This window comes from Heterocephalus glaber, unplaced genomic scaffold (genome assembly GCF_053883595.1).
Source record: "Heterocephalus glaber isolate CG9 unplaced genomic scaffold, H.glaber_assembly_v1.0 deba00001564, whole genome shotgun sequence".
Taxonomy (NCBI): Eukaryota; Metazoa; Chordata; class Mammalia; order Rodentia; family Bathyergidae; genus Heterocephalus; species Heterocephalus glaber.
This window is the reverse complement of record NW_028258351.1, coordinates 15,997,942-16,015,129: the sequence shown is the minus strand read 5'-3', so window position 1 is coordinate 16,015,129 and position 17,188 is coordinate 15,997,942. Positions and strand designations below refer to the sequence as shown.

Below are 17,188 nucleotides of genomic sequence, written 5' to 3'. Positions count from 1 at the left end.
GTTGTATTTTTTTGAATTGTTTGATTTCTCTGGTTTTGCTTTTTTTTTTTTTTTTTTTTTTTAAAGCCAGTTGTATATGGTAGTACGTTCTTTTCACTGGTAGTAAAATTTCTGACAATCAAGTTATTTCAGGGTAGTTTCTTCCATTTTGCCTTAAGCCTACCATCCTGACTACTGCTGGACACTGATGTTTCTTGCATCTTCTTGTAATGAACACTATGATTGGTAAAGGATAACTTACATTTTGGTTTTGTACATTTTTAAAAAAGAAAAATCCCATTTCAGTTTACACTGCTAAGACCATTAAACACTCCCGCCTCCCTTTATTTGATCTTTATTTCCTTGGTTGTTGTAGTGACATGGCAAATAAAAGTTTCTCAGCAAGGCATGGTGATGCATGTCTATAATCATAGCACTTGGGAATCTGAGTCGGGAAGATCACTGAGTTCAGGGCCAGCCTGGACTACATAGTGAGACCATGTCTCAAAAAAACCAAAATTAAATGATAGCTAAAAAAGAAACTATGAAATTTCATATCTAAAGAATCTGAACATTTACCATTAACAACACCCCCCATTCCTTTCTTCTGTCCCATTCTTTTCTCACACTCTTAATTCTGGGTTTTTACCATTCATAATTTCCCCAAGTTTGTATTCTTAAACAATGTATCATATATTTTTAAATTTATATGTGTGAAATTATAATGAATGTATTCTTTTACGACTTTTGTTGATTATATCCTTTACATTGATCTGTATTGTTGTAGGTAGCTACAGTTTATCTTTCTCATTGTTGTGTAGTATTTCATTAGAGAAATTGCCTCTACTTTTTATTCTAATTGCTGTTCTTTTCTGATTTGGGATGGGTGAATTGTGTTGCTGCTCTGCTTTACTCCCCCCCTCCTCCCTTTTCTCCTTTGCAGTACTAGGGCTTGAACTCAGGGCCTTCACACTCAGGGCCCTTCCCCTTTAAATTTTTTATTTTGAGACAGGTTCTCTCTAGTCATTAAATTGCCCAGGTTGGACTAGAATTTATGATCCTTCACCCTCAGCCTCCCAGAGTGCTGGGATTACAAATGTGTGCCATCACGTCCAGCTTTGTTTTTACTATTATACACTGTGGCCGTCCTCCTTTCCTACTTCACATATACTATGAGAGTTTCTCTAGGGCAGTGAGGGCAACCCTTTTAGAGCCCCTTTTTTTTTGAGACAAGGTCTCACTATGTAGCCCAGGCTGACCTGGAACTTGAGAGCAGTCCTTCTGCCTCAGCCTCCCAAGTGGCTGGGATTACAGGCATGTCCCAGAGCTTTCAGTGATAACAACATCTGCCTGTAGCACAAGTGCTATACATTCACCACCACTGCTTCAGAATACGTACCTAAGAGTAGAATTGTCACTCTGAAGGACACATGCACATCATTTTGACTAAGCCCAATTTTTTTTTCTCCAGTACCAGGAATTGAACTCTGGGTCTTGTGCTTGCCAGGCAAGCCCAGTGCCACTGAGCTACATCCCCGGGTCCCCAGTTTTTTGTTTTTGGTAATGGGAATTGAACTCAGGACCTTGGGCTTGCCAGGCAGGTGTGGTGCCACTGCGTTAAATTCTCAGACCCCCAAAATTTTTAAAAAGTTTTCCTCTGTGTTCTCCTATTGGCAACCATAATGATGCCACTTGCTCTCTGTCCTTTCCAAAATTTTATATTATCACATGCTTAAAATTTAAAAACCTGCATGTTGAAAAACAGTAGGTCACTGTGGACTTGATGTGCAGTGCCCTAGTTGCCAATGAAACTGCACATCATTTCATGGGTTTGACTATTGACATTTTCTTTGTGAAACACCTGTCCAAGTTTCTAGACTAATTTTCTGTGAGAACATTGGTTTGTATGCTTGTTATTTTACTCTATGGTATATTTGCATCAACAGAAGCTCTTAATTTTTTTTTTTGGTACTGGGGATTGAACTTGGGACCTTGCGCTTACAAGGTAGGCGGCAGAACCACTGATCTAAATCCCCGGCCCCAGAAGTTCTTAATTTTAATATAGTTGAATTCATTAGTCCTTTGTGGATTTTACTTTTTTGTCTTAATTAAAAAATCCTTCTCTTCCTTGCCACCAAAAAGCTGCTGTCTAATATCTTCTGCAATATTTATAACTTTGACCTCCCTGTTTTAATTTACTGCAAATGATTTTTATGCATGATGTGATAGAGGTTGGATTTTCACCCCTCTGTTCCCTCAAAGTAACTACACCATTTATTGACAAATCTTCCCTTTCTCCCTTGATACACAATTCCAGATAATGTTATAAAATCACATCTCCAGGTATGTGTTCACACATATACACCCCAACGCCCCTCTCCACAGGGTTTTTTAATGTTGTTTATAACCTCACTATGCAGTCCAAGCTGACTTCAAACTCTCCTGCCTCAGGCTCCCTAATGGTGGGATTATAGGCTTGTGCCACTACACCCAGCTATTTTATTTTCATTGGTTTAATTGTCTATCCTTGAACAGCATCACGCTGGCTTAATTTAAAAAATTTTTTTTGGTACCAGGGATCAGGCTCAGGACCTTGCGCTAGTAGGGCAGGCACTGTGCCACTGAGCTAAATCACTGGCCCTGGCTTAAGTTTTATTTGCTACTTTTACGATCAAATGTATCCAATGCAAGCTGGAAGAAAGTCTAGTTTATTCACTACTCACCCTGTTGTCATACTTAGTATCTCTAGTTTCTGCAAAGATTCATATGTACTTTTAAGTCTCCTTGAATGTTGAAAGTAAATATTTTTTCCTACTATCAGGTGTACCAATAATCTTACAGTCTTCAAATTATTCCTGTTTTCAACATCTTGTTTATATATCTTGTTTATCTTTAGTCTGTGTTTGCTGATAATTTTGTGTCTCATACTTCCATCACATTTAGTCTGTGGTTTCTTTCTTTTTTTTAAGTCTGTGGTTCTTGTATCTGGCCTTTTCCTTTGACTCTTGGCTGCCACATTGTTAGATCAGGTTCTTATTAACATATTCTTCCCTTAGTCTCCTTGTACTGAACATCATTGATGAATGTCTCCACTTCTACCCTGAATATTCATCTTGTATACAACCAGCATCTGTGTCAGTCTTCACAAAGCTGAACTCACTGCATTGGCTCTTTATAGGTGATACATCCTCTTCAAAACAAGAACACCCTTAGGGCTTGTTCTTCACATTCATACATATTTTCTCATCAGAAAAGACCTTGATGACAACCAGGAAGAAGAATAAAATAATCCCATAGAAGCCTACATTTATCCAACCTTTAGACAGTACATTATATATTTTGGGAATAAATAAGAGTTTTGTCTTGATATTGTACAGAAAATGAGTTTAATAGTACTAGGGGCTGGGGATTTTAGCTCAGTGGTTCTGGTGCCTGCCTCGAAAGCACAAGGTCCTGAGGTCCATCCCCGGTACCTGAAAAAAAAAAAAAAATAGTACTAATTAAGTGTCACAAACAAAGTATCTCTCCATACTGGAGACTGACCCCAGGGCCTTGTGCATGCTTGCTAGACAGGTGCTCTGCCTCTGAGCTGTGTCCGTGTCCCTTTTTGTTTAACTTTGAGACAGAGTCTGCCTAAGTTGCCCAGGCTGGCCTGGAACTTGTGATCATTCTGCCTCAGCCTCCCACACCAGCTGGGATTATAGGCATGCACCATATCCACCAGATAACTTTTATAACTTTTTTAGGGATTGTGTGTTACCTGCTTTACTAGTACGATGAGTTAATTTGTTTAACCATAGCACAGATGTAACTTTAAAATTCTACTTATTAAGTTAGTCTACCTAGCAAAAAGTATAGCCTAAAAGTAATGTTGAATCACCATAATGTCATTTTATAGAACAAGTTAATAAAAACAATATATTATACTGGTAATGATGAAAAAAATAAAAACTTTTTTTTTTAAATAATAAAAACTTAAAGAGTAAAGAAGCAGGGCTGGGAGTGTAGCACAGTGATAAAGAGTGCTTGCCTGACATGTGCAAAGCCCTGGATTCAATCTACCACCACACATGGGAGTTTATCTTCTGCCTAAGCCTACTCCCTTCATTCTTCCTTTATTTTTTTGGTACCGGGGATTGAACTTGGGACCTTGCACTTGTGAGGCAGGTGGTGGAACCACTGAGCTAAATGCACGGCCCCTTCACTTTTGCTTTTGTGAGCACTTCCCAGCAAACCTTGTATAAGCAAGGTCTTACGATGTTTCCTAGGGGACCTAACCCAGGATACTAGGCATTAGGTAGCCTAGCATAGTGAGATAGAAGACTGCTTGCTTTTCTTAGTTGCACTTTGTGGGAATCCAGAGTAATTTCTCACAAATAAGGATATGTATGGCTGCATGTATATGACTTCTCTTTCTGCAGAAGCAGCCATATCTGGGTAATTCTTATTTCACATTTGGAGTAAGTAGTTATAGTAGGGGACTACTTGATCAGTTTCATATTCAGATCATTGGTTTCTACATTTCCTTAAAAACAAGACTTCTGAAGTGTTGAGCCTTTCTGATCACCAGTGTTCCAAGAAGATGAAGAAAAAAAAGTGAAAGCTCTATACAATATGCTAAAGGACTTATCCTTTGGGGTGGGGGGTGAGACAGGGTCTCATTATATAGTTCAGGCTGGCCTTAAACTCACCATGTAGTCCTGGCTGGCCTCCAACTCATGGTGATCTTCCTGCCTCAGCTTCCTGAGTGCTGGGATTACAGGCTTGCACTACCACACCCAGCCAATTTTTGGCTCATTAATGAAGGAGCTTCTGAAGGTCATTGTGAGGGACCAGTGAAACTAAAATACTGCTAGTAAGATATCAGGACCATGAGCCTGCTTCTATAAAAATCATTGGAAATGCCAAATATCTTTGACAGTGAAACTGGCATTAATGAGCCACTGCTCTGTCTGCCTCTGCACACAGAAAGACATCTATAGTACACAGTAAAGGAGCTTACTAGCCAGGAGTGTCAGACAAAAATCAATCACATAAAACAATCACAGAGCCCAGAATATGAGTGATAATTAATTGTTCAGTTTCTTGTGGTTCAGAAAGTGTATATATAACCTTTGAGAAAATATACGCACCCATATGATATAGGACATTTCTACATATCACAAAGTTTCAAAGGTAACATCATTTCCAAAGAGTTTATATCTGAGACTTATATTAACTCCACATGCATCAGTTTTATTATCAGTTGAGGAACTGTTGGAAGCAAATAGTTGTTAGAAGTGAGCCCAATAAAAAAAATGCACTGATAAATTTTTCTGGCCCTATGGCACAGCTGTTCTGCCTGTATCATATGTGATCAGCAGGTCTCATAAGACTGTGCTCCCAGTTACTCCCTTCTGCATCGAAACAGGCAAGCCATGCCATGCCTGCCTGGTAAGTGAAAGGTCCTGAGTTCGATCTCTGGTACTGGGAAAAAAAAAAACCCAAAACCCCAAAACACAAAAAACAGGCAAGCTATATATTTTTGGGGTATTGAGGCAAAATAAGCAACCTCATGTATGAGATGGTTTTGCTTGAATACCCAAAAAATGTCAGGTAGCTTATTTTCCCCAGTATCAGGCATTATAGAAATAATACATTATGAAGACATTTGTCTTTTCACAAATGCTGTATTTATTTGCACCACAAATAACTTGTGCCAAAAATATAATAGGCTATAGGCATTCCTTGTTTAATGACAGAACACAGACCTGAGACTGGATTGTTAATTCAATTGGTTGCTAAATGAGGAATTGTATATAGTAGGTACATTACAATATTGAGGACAAAGAAATGAGCAAAGGAAACTCCCAACTGGCTGACTTTTATTTGTATAACTCTTACACGTGGTACTGTAATGTAGAACAGATCATAAAACTACTGTACAGTGCAGTCAGCAAAAATCAGTACTGTATAACAAAGGTGTACTGTACAAAAAAAGACATTGAGGCTCTAAACAAGATGTACTGAACTGTACAAAAAAAGAGATGAGTCATAAGTCTGAACAGTCATTAAATGAGGAACATCTCATTGCAAGCTGGGCATGATAATGCACACCTTTAATCCCTAGTATTCTAGGAGGCTGAAGCAGGAGTATTCCAAGTTTGAGCCCAGCCTGGGAAAGTTAGTGAGACTTGTATCAAAATAAAAAATAAAAGAAAGAGCTGGGGATATAGCTCATTATTAAAGGCCCTGTGTTCATTCCCCAGTGTCACACATACAAATTTATAAATAGTCATTGATACAATGGAATATTATCCAGTAGTTCAGATATGTAATACAGACTTAAATAGACAACCATATAGTTAAATCTCAGAAATACTATTGTATGAAGAGCAATTTGCACCCCCTTCCCCCCAAAAAACCAGATGTAGTGGCATATGCCTGTAATTCCAGCTTCTCAGGAGGCCTAGGCAGGAGGTTTGCAAGTTTGGGGCCAACTTGCACTACATGGCAAGACCTTTCTTTTTAAAAACAGGAATAATTACGAGAATGCTTAATTTCAGTCAGTATTCAAAGTGTGGAACTTTCTTGACTGGCAGATATCTGACAGATAAGTTAGAAGTAGGGCATGTATAAAAATGTAAATGACTGCTTCAGGATTGCACCATTGCTTAGGCAGTGTTATATACAGGTGATTCAGTTTTCACATTTATCTTTTCTGACAAGCTTTCCTTTTCCGAAGTGAGTTCCTTTCTCTGGAATAAATTTTATTCAAAGGGAGGGGAGATAGATTTTCCTTCTAATATTAGAGAAGTTAATGCTGTTTACTGCTGGTTCCTTGCTTATAAAAGGCTGGGTTGCCTGATTTTAGCTGTTAAATGACTGTTAGCCGTCAGTCTTCTGGGATAATTTTTCTTAAAACTTCACTTGGAAACAGTATATAAACAATTCTTTTGTGGCCTTGAAAATTCTCATCTCTTATTTCACAGGGAAATGATTATACTGAATGCTTAAACTATTTATTTCCAGTTCTCTTTCATCCCTGGGAGATTTTTGGCGAGACTAATTTTGGTGTAGTATAATCTTTGGAAAAACATTCAGATGACATTACCTAAAAGTTACAATCCCAAGCCCGATGTGCATTGTGCATACCTGTAATCCCAGCACTCTGGGAGACTGAGTCAGGAAGACTGTAAATTCAAGCCCAGCCTAGGCAGTTTGGTGACATAGTGAGGTCCTATCTCAAAATAAAAAAAGGCTATGGATGTAGCTCAGTAAAGACCCTGTGTTCAACTCCCCAGTACTGCCCTTCCCTACCAAGGTTACAATTCCTATTTCATAATACTTTTCTAATAAAGCATGTAAGTGCAATTGTGTATTTGTATAGAAACTGTAAAACCTGATTCTGGTAAGGATAATAATATACTCATATTTGGTGCATTTCATGCTTTGCTATGGGCCTTTTACATTGATCGGTACAACCATTTTCTTTTTGGCACTGGGGATCAAACTCAGGACCTTGTGCTTGCAAGGCAGGCGGCGGAACCACTGAGCTAAATCCCTGGCCCAGTACAACCATTTTTGAAAGAAATTTTATAGTAGTTTTACCTTTACAGTTTACCCTAAGGAGCTAGTCTAAATTACAGAAACAGCCACAGGTAGGCCCACACACTACCTCACAGATTTCTTTCCCCCAACAGAGTTTTTGTTACGTTTATATTTGGGTGATTATAAGATAAATTAATGCTGGGCTTTAGAAGATATACTAAATTTTGAACATATCTGGTATGAGTTAAATTTTGCCATAACTCTTTTAAGTACCTTTGGCTTCTCTGCTGGGAGTGTAAAATTACATCACTTGATTTCTGAGCCAGTCACCTTCTGTTTGATTTTGCCCAAAATTGTGCTTGGCGGCAGATGGAAGTTTCTGAGTTCCTAGGAATATGTGGTCTAAAGATATGATGGTAATAGGTATTGTTTTCCCTCCTTGTCCCCGTAATCAGAGTGTGCCTTAAGGTAATAAAGACGCTCAAAAGTCCAGTCATAAAGTGGGACTTTTAAAACTTGAACAGTTTTTTTTTTTAACTTTTTGGATAGGAAACTGTATTTCTATTAAGCTGTGTAACTTTGCCTTGCTTTTCTTTGTAAAGGGAAAATTCCTTCATATGATGATTGTGAGAGCACTCACCTGAGATGAGTGTAAAGCACTTAACATACTGTTCGGCACATCATAAGCACTTGATAAGATGGTGGTTGTTTTTATTTAGATATGTTCTTGACTTCGAATCTGAGGATATGGACCAGCAGAAAAAAAATAGTTGGAACTGTCATTGCGAGTTAGGGATGTAACCATGTAGCTCAGTGGTGCCAAGCCTGCCTGTCTGTCAAGCATAAGGTCTTTAGTTCAATCCCCAGTACCACAAAAACAAAACAAACAAAACAAAACTGTAATTGGGATGGAGAGTTTTTTGTGGGTTTGAATTGAACCTTAAGAGTTGGCTAGAGTTTAGCATATTGAGAAGTGTGATTTTAAATTGTTTTCTCTGTACAACCTCAGTTGTTTTTTTTTTTCTGGTACCAGGGATCAAACTCAGGACCTTGTGTTTGCTAGGCAGGCGCAGCACTTGAGCTAAATCCCCTGCCTTTTTTTTTTTAATACAGGGTCTTCCTAGTAGTTCAGGCTGGCCTTGAACTATGTATCTTGAACTTCAAGGTAATCCTACCTCAGGCTCCTGAATGCTGGGATTACAGGCATGCTACCACACCCAGCTTCACATCCTCAAATATTTCTAAATTTGCAAATTACCTGACTTTAAAAAATCCTCCTGTTTGAGATTCTAGATGTTTCATAAGTTGAAAAATATTTGGAGTATTGAAAAAAAAATCTGTACATGTTGTTGGTGTGTGCAATAGAACTTTAGATCTGCGTTGTTCAATCTGGCAGCAACTATATGTGACTATTGAGCACTAGAAAGGTGGCTAGTCTGACGAACTCAGTTTTAAGTTTTATTTAATTAATAATTTAAATTTAAAATTAACTAGTTATATGTGGTTATTGGCTCTACAAAGACCAAACACAAAAGTGCTCTTAAAATGAAATTAAGAATTTGTTGCCAAAGAAATAGAATATAAACAAAAAATTCTAATCAGTTCTTTTCCAATTTGCAAATTCATTACATAATTGTTTGTTTTGTTATAGGTCTCCAATTGAGAAACATGGCACTGTTTTCCTGCACTCTACCCACCTATTGCTGGACTTCTGTTGTAACAAGTTGGCAAACACTGGCTGGAACTGGGCTGCAATAAAACATGCCAGTCATCAATGCTGACAAGAGCCTAACAAGTGCCAACTTTCAGATGATTACGCATTTTGAATTCTAATGAACTGTTTTAACCTTCAGGAAGAATTGTAAAGACCTGTACATAGCACAACATGATCCGGATAATATATATACTGTTCATGTACATCCACATACACACCTTGTACCAAATAATGCTTTCTTGTAGTAGAATAAGAATCGTGTAAATTCTAAAAGATTTTAGCAGGTTTTCTTTCCTCATTCATTGTTTATCAGTTTTAAAAGACTCCTTAAAGCATGTCAGATGAAAAACAATTAGGATTAAAAGTTTCCATTTAATTTCCTTTGAACCATTAAGGCTTCATTAAACTCCTTCCACTTACAAAACTTTTCTATCTTTGTTTTGACACACTCCCTTTTGCTTTTGCCTCTTCTATCTGCCAGAAAGTTCTTAAGTCATTTAGTTCAAATACTGAAATAGTTAATGAGGAGTTACTTGATTTTTAATGATGACGCCAGAGGAGTGGTCATCACTAGGTGCTTTGTCCTTTTTGTATTCTAGTTGCACCCTTGGATTGGATGTAGCAATAACATTTTTTGGCCATTGAGAGCTCTTGATCCCAGTCATTATCCCCGAGAACTGAAAAAAAAACCTGTTGGTTCTAAATTCAGCTTACTGAAATTTACCCCAAACAATACCAAATTCTTGTTTGGTTTTATTTTTGCCCTCAATAGCCCAATATTAAGGGTGGATAAATAAAGCATGCATAGCTACTGGCTTTTTACTTCTGGGTTTGCTATTAAAAATGCTATTTGCCCTCATACCCTTCTTAGTCCTTCATATTTCTTTGCCTCTATTCTTCTACACTGCAGATTTTTCCTCACCCATTGTATAAAGAAATTGCGATGTATATTTTCATGTAATTTGATTTTGGAATTCTGTCACCTTATGTAGTGAGTTCTTCCAAAATACAATTTTTTTCCAATAATGTGTCAAGTTGTTGTTGGCTTTTATTGTATTGAATGAAGGTTATAATACTGAATGCCAGAGAAGTGCAGTTTAGAAAATCTCAGGTTGATTCCTTATGCAAACAAACTTAATACTTGAAAATCACATGGCCATGGCAGTATGTGAATTGGGTTCTATCTAGATTCTTAACATGAATCTAAAAAGCATTACAGGAGTAAATGGTTTGCTATTTGACATACAGATTCTGTCACTGACATAGCACTCTTGGATTTGATTAATGTCTGAGCATAAGTCTATTTCATATCATATAATTTAAAAAAACTTAGCAATTGATAAAATGAGTATTGCAGTGTTAGAGATTGGCCTACGCTTTTCTCTTTTTGTTACGAGGTTGAGAGTGGGAAGTAGTCTTTGACAGAACTTGAGGCAGTACCAGATGGGGCATAGTGTTTGATTGTGAGAATCAGTGCATCTCTGCTCTGAGGGGCTTTGGAGATAATGCTCTGGCAGAAGAGTTCAAGGATTCCTGCCAATAGTCCAGACCTCTACCAAATTTATATGTCCTTTTTAAAGCAGAAGTGAACTGGTTGAGGATTCACAGTAGAGTTCGATTTTTTTTTTTCTAAATACCAGTCTGTTTTCCACTCTGAAGTATTGTAAAAATCATAAACATTGTAAAAACCTGTAAATGTGTAGTGACTGTAAAAATTCACTGGAGCCCAATTTTCTTTGATAATTTGGTGACTTTTTTTTAAAGAATTGTAAAAAATTGTTGCCCCAAAGTGCTAGCATTGCACTCCTACAAGGAACTTGGAATGCAATACTTTTTACTCAGATCAGAAATTGTCCACATAGTGGTTGCTTGTGGCAAGATGGAGTTGGAATTTTCTTCTCCTATTGCTATAATTCTGCTAGCAATCTGTTGACTTAAAAACCTGAGATTTGACTCAACAAGTAGCTAATGACCTAGTACCTCAGGGACAACTATTTCTGAACTGTAAGTGCCACTTTAATACAGTTGGTTTGGTATAACCATGTGGTTACTTAGGGCTAGATCTAGGGGAGTGGAAGAGCCAGAAGTGAATGCCTCTCTCCTCACACTCTTTCCACCCTGTGCCCTGATCATGCTACGAACAGAAATACAGGCCTCAATAGATGTTAGGACTTCTTTTCCTCTGTCAGAGATGTCATCTGTGCCTTTCCCAGTGTTCATCTGACAATGTGAACTTAAATGCCTCTCTTGTTTGTTATTAAAGTCACACTCGGGTGACACTGAACCAGGTGGTTTTTGTCCCACCAGTACCTCATCATTAATGTGAGGTAATTCTTCTCTGCTTTAGGAAAAGGATTTTTCTCTCCTAACCTTGTGCCAATCATTGACATCTACATAGTCCTTTGGGTTGTAGAACTGTTGGCTGTTTCCTAAATTTATTCCAAGTTCTTGTAGAGGCTTTTATAGATTCAGTCTGTGTTCATAACAATGATCTCTCAGTGGCTTTCTGGCCGCCTCTTTTGAGTTTAAAATCCACATGAATTTGATTTCCTTGTCATTATAAACCTTGTAAGTTCATGAGGTTATTCCACTGGTTCTGTGATCACTTGGGGTGTCATGGTTATCTTTAATGGCCTTTATTCCCAGTTGTGAAATTTTATATGCTCACTCACTCTACAAATCTGCCCTCTTTGGGTTTTGGTGCCTGTGTATCTTGCCCGTCTGGTCTCCAGTTGGTGGAATTACCTTTTTTGTACTGCCACTTCTCAGCATCTTTGAAAATTTGACATAATGTTGCTTCATTCCAGTTTTCTTTCTTCTCTTTTTTTTTTAAGTTCTGTAATTTGTTGATTGTATTTAACTATGTGAGTTTTGTTGTGATGTTTACTGTATTGTAAAGCACCTCAATCATGTGATGGGTGCTCTATAAATCAATAAATGATGACTTAGAGGCTGTATCATGAGCTATTTTGGTTTTAGGGCAGGTCTCAAAAGCAAATTGTGGGATTCTTTCTGTATAAACAGCACATGATACTAAAGGGAGCACAGGGGAATCTTGATAAAGAATTTTGCAAACTTAAGGCAGGATGTTAACTTGACTTTCAACCTAGTAATAATACTCTTTAAAAATTTCCCTGTAATATACAACCAAGCACCATCTTTCATTAGTTTCTGTGCATAGTAACTTAGAAACTTAAAATGAGCACATGGTAGAACATTGTGGGGACTTTGTCCTTTGCTTAAACTGGCTCCACCTTATAAGTTAACAAGTTAACCAGTGAGGAACCCAGATTCAGATGTGAACTAGAAGATACCACAGACAACTCAATTCCCTCCCCTGTGGGAAAACTGGCCCAAATACAGTAACTACCTAGAATCCCTTAAGTTAGTGTCAAAAGAGGCAAGAATAAGCACTTTGTTTTTCTTTTAAACATACTGGTATCTAGTTTTCTGTCCTGAGTCCTTGTAGTTTATGTTAATTCAGTGTTAGGTGCTGGTAACTAACTTGCTGTGTTGGTAATGTTGTTTGTGTTTATAAATAGTACTTTGCCAGGGGTCTTAAGGCCTCTTCCTTAAAAACAGAAAACATGGAGCCAGTCCTCTTAGTTACAGCTGAATTAGAAACAAAATCTTCCCTGGGAGCAGTTTTAGGAAGACCGAGGATCATCTGTAGAGCTTAATTTCCCCAATTAATATACCTTTTTTGAAATAAAATAGTGGAATGATTAATCAGTGGTGCCACAAACCTGTGGCACACATTATTCAAAGCTCTAAAAGGTTTGCCATCGCTGGTCTAGATGATGTCCCTGAACTTTCAATATCCACATTACCCATAGACATCTACTGGAGGGATAGAGCAAGAAAACTTTTCCATGCTGCTTCAAGTGCAAAGGGACAGGTGGTTCATTCTACAATACTATGTGTAAGGTACTAGACTTCCAAGAAGGTTCAGTTAATTTTCTCTACCCTTGAGAAAGATAGGGCAATAACCACCTTATCAAAATTAAATTTTACATTTTCTGGAGGCCTACAAATCCCAGTAAGTTTCAGTTTGCCGAGCAACTTACTTCCCAGCTGTAGTCTAGTTGCTCAGTTTCAGATTCCTGCAATCAGCCTGCCAAGGTAGAATTTGCCTTTTTGGCTCGCTGAGTTGACATTCTACACTGAGCTTTAGTGAAATGATTATAGAATTTTGAGTCCTGTTCACATAGGTGAAATAAATTGAAGGAACTTTCACAAAAGGCAGCTGGACACATCTTAGACAAAAATTCCTAGGCAAGAAACATACTCCCTCCCCTTCTCAGTATCCATTAGACTTGGCCCAGCCCTCAACATACTACCCATGTAGAGATTTCATCTTCCCCTCTGCCATGATGTCACACTGCCTCCACAGAGGCTTTTTTCCCTTTTGTTTTAGAATTTAAGACAGCATCTATTTCCCACCTGCTTCATGTTCTTCCTTAAGATAACCCCAGACTTAACAATGTATGCAAAACTTGAACCGAGTATAACATACTATGTTCCAGTGCTCAGATTTTTCAAAATGTTGAAATTCAGCCTGCATCATTTACTGTAACTCAGGCTTACCCAAGTGTGTTGGGTGTTGCACTTCACTGGGTACTACAAATGCCTTATTTTACAGGCTTTATTACACTGTAGTTCAGGGGTTTCAGGCCAGTAGAGTCCAGTACGAAGATGGGGTAGAGTAACAATAAACCATTTCTTAAAGGAGTGCTTTCATCTCTCTGGTAAGAGGGTTCCTTGAAGGTAGGTTGTGATGAAGAGGCATTTAAATCCCTGAATTGTTTAAATCCCATCTGGTGAGTTCCAGTTTTACCTCATGCATCTAATCTAAGCACACTCTAAAAAGCCAGACATTTGTTTATTCCTGCATGTGTGCTTCTCATCATCAGTCTCAGAGTGGGCTGGGTTCTAGTTCAATTTCCTAGTGAAACGAATGAAGAATCTGAGATGCAACATAAGCTTGCAGGGACTTCCCCATCATCAGCGAATTATCAATTGTTGAGCCAAATTTGTAACTCTTAACTGCCAGTATAGCTAAACTTTTCACCTCATTAAACAATGGGAGCACCTACTATATAGCAAACCCTACCTAGTAGTGATGGTGAACCTTTAAAAATTTTCAGTGATAACAGCTGGCCGCAGCACTCTCGCCATTAGTTCACCACCACTGCCTAGGCTAAGGCCAGGGAGGCAAAGATTTAAGTCATGATGCAAAAAAATTATCAGCTACAATAGTACTCTCCAGCCAATCAGTAATCCCGAAATATTTTAGGGTACTCTACAGATGAATGAGACTGCTTGTGAACAGAGGAAGCTACCCTGGCTACCCTAAAGTCTTCCTATAAACCATTCTAAACGACAGAGAAGCTTTGAGCTATGCCACTTCCATTGAGCCAGGGAAGTACTCCCTTGCCCTTTGTCTAAAATGTGCTGCTTGCTCAGTGCAGCTCTAAACACCTCCCTGCACAAACTTTCTAAACACCTTTAGCCTCGTGACACAACTTGAACATTGATTCCTGAGCGCACAATTGTACACATTCAGTACCCTCTCTGCTTCCATCTCCTAGGTATCTACCAGCCAGAATCCCCTCTTCTTCCTTAAACTTTTAACCGTTGATCTATTTCCATGGTCAAAACAATTCCTTTGTCACATCATCTCACTACCTAATGCTTTAAACCTCAGCAGCACCTACAACTTCCCCAACACTGAACACTTCCCCTCTTCAGTTCTGATACCCTCATCTTCTTCTCAGATCTTTGTTTCAACATATCCTACTCCTAGCTGTTCTCCAAGGCCACCGCTTCCCCTGGAGCCTTTACTTATTGATGCATTCTTGATATTCCTTTGAGAAAAAAAATTAAAAAAATTTTTTTTGGGTACTGGAGATCGAACTCGGGACCTTGCACTTGCAAGGCAAGCACCAGAACCACTGAGCTAAATACCCAGCCCAAAATTTAAAATTTTTATGGTGCCAAGGATCAAACCCAGAACCTCACCAAGCACTGTTTTAGCGTTTTTTGAAAGGTCTCATACTATTTAGTTATATTACTCTTTAGTCCTCCATTTTACTATTATGTAACAATTATCCCCACATTCACAAAATATTTTAACACCTAGGTTATGTTCTTTCCTATCTTTAAATTCCAACATCTGATTTTCTTGCCTTTTCATTTCCACTCTATGTCCCTATTGTGGGCTTTGTCATTCCTAGTGCTGTTTAACTTATGAACTCCAATTTGTCACTTTGACTACAGGGTTCTCACAAACTTATTTGCTCCGCACCGATCTTCAGTTATTTTGGTGCCCTCCAGTTTTCATGACTCCTATCAGCCCCTAGCCACTAGTCATAATGACCTAAGCTGTAGTCTCATAACTCCCTCCCTCTTCTCTCTCTCTATAAATGTATATATAATTTTTAAAATTTGCAATAAATCCGAAGCGCTGGACATATGCTGTCATTCAGATTCTCTTCTTTTGCGGCCAGGTGGCTGAATTCTAGAAAAAGTGACCCATCCACAAATAAATGAGAAGCTGGAAACCATCCCTTCCAATCTCGGGGTCCTCTTCCAAATTTTCTGCACTCCCCTCTGGTTTTCCTGCCCAAGAACGTCACATGTAAAGTTTATGCCATCGCACCATATCCCCGAGAGCTCCTCTCTCTGCACATCTAAATTTGCCCATATGTCCTTGTTTTCTAACGTCTTAGTGGAATAACAGGTGATCTGCCTCTGTCCCTTCCCTGAGTATTGTATCGCATGCAAAACATCTCACATACCGAGGGATCTAAAACCATAATCCGTTTTCTCTCCATTGGCTCCCTTCTCCCAAACTCTCACTGCGTTACAAACCAATCGACCAACAAAATCTTTCTCTTAGGGAAGCTTCTCCAAATAGTAATCTATATCCTTCGGGTCCTGCCAAGGGAGTTGAATATGACACAGCCCAGTCAGCGATTGTTAAATCGTCGGCCTCGAAAGTACCTTCTCAAGCCCAGTCCAGCGATCCGCTTCACTTTCTTTCACTCCTTACTCCTCGACTCCTCCCTTTGCCGCTCCTCCCACTGCCCTCGCGAGACTTGGTGACTCCATTCTGGGCGCACTTCTCGCGAGGCTGCAGGCAGAGCCCGGCCCAACATGGCGGAAGGTAGGATTTTTGTGGGTCCGCGCGGGAAGGCACGGAGTAGTGGGGCCGCTGCTGGCTGGACGGAGCATCTCTGGAAGGGATGGCCCGGCGTGGTCGCGTGGGGCACAGCAGGTCTCGCGAGCCTTCCTTTCCAGCTTCTGCTGAGCTTCACGGGCCGGGGTCCTGAGCGCCGTTCCTATGGCAACGCCCCTCCCGCTGCCTGACCATCGGAACCAGGGCGGGCTGCGGATCCGCGGTGGGAGGTCGGGTGCCGGGACTTAGTACTGCCACCGGGCTTCTAGGGCGGTAGGCTAGGCTCCTTGTATTATCCGCGATGCCAGGACGGCGGAGGAAGTGACCCTTTTCTTAGGAAATCGAAAGTGCTGTCCTGGCATGTCCTGCATCCGGAAGTGGTGCATCCCTACTGAAAAGCTGCTGAAAACCTTGGGGCTCTTCTGGGTGAGGGACTGGGGAGAGCTAGGGCTGCAAGGATCAACGCACCGTGGGCACGCACTATCTCTTCTCGGCCCCGCAGCAGGCTGGGGTGGGGGGACTTGCTTTGGTAAGGGAGTTGGCCAAGGTCACAAGGTTCGCAGGAGGTGTGCTAAAACCAGACCTCGGCTCCTTTGTCTCCCAGTCCAGTCCTTAGGTTCTGCTTCCTTCAGTGTAGCAATATTAGGAGCCTTCATTGTTAAAGCCTTACTGTACCGGTGGCCAGAAAAGAAGACCCAGCGATGGGGAGTTACCTGCCAGGGATCATACAGTGATAAGAGTTGGACCTGGCCTTGGTACCTCTCCTGGCTACCCTGTGGCTGCAG

At 39.7% G+C, this 17,188-nt stretch overlaps 2 protein-coding genes and 1 long non-coding RNA gene across 8 annotated transcripts in view; 2 read left to right on the top strand and 1 right to left on the bottom strand.

Annotated features, from left to right (window-relative positions):
• Ube2g1 (ubiquitin conjugating enzyme E2 G1) overlaps positions 1-12,180 on the top strand; it is an 83,957-nt gene extending 71,777 nt beyond the window's left edge. For all 4 annotated transcript variants that reach the window (XM_087192007.1, XM_021238277.2, XM_087192006.1 and 1 more), the window contains one exon: positions 9,161-12,180. In XM_087192007.1, the coding sequence (XP_087048133.1) occupies positions 9,161-9,172 (12 nt within the window). In that variant the 3' untranslated portion in view covers positions 9,173-12,180. The remainder of the gene's footprint in view (positions 1-9,160) is intronic.
• LOC110344388 (uncharacterized) lies at positions 2-16,319 on the bottom strand. Its single transcript, XR_015443302.1, has 2 exons — positions 16,229-16,319; positions 2-3,452 (listed from the first exon to the last, which is right to left on the bottom strand). It is a non-coding gene; the product is annotated as an uncharacterized LOC110344388 (long non-coding RNA).
• Ankfy1 (ankyrin repeat and FYVE domain containing 1) overlaps positions 16,300-17,188 on the top strand; it is a 97,690-nt gene continuing 96,801 nt past the window's right edge. For all 3 annotated transcript variants that reach the window (XM_013076773.3, XM_013076772.3, XM_021238274.2), the window contains exon 1: positions 16,300-16,391. In XM_013076773.3, coding sequence (XP_012932227.1) covers positions 16,382-16,391 — 10 coding nt within the window. In that variant the 5' untranslated portion in view covers positions 16,300-16,381. The remainder of the gene's footprint in view (positions 16,392-17,188) is intronic.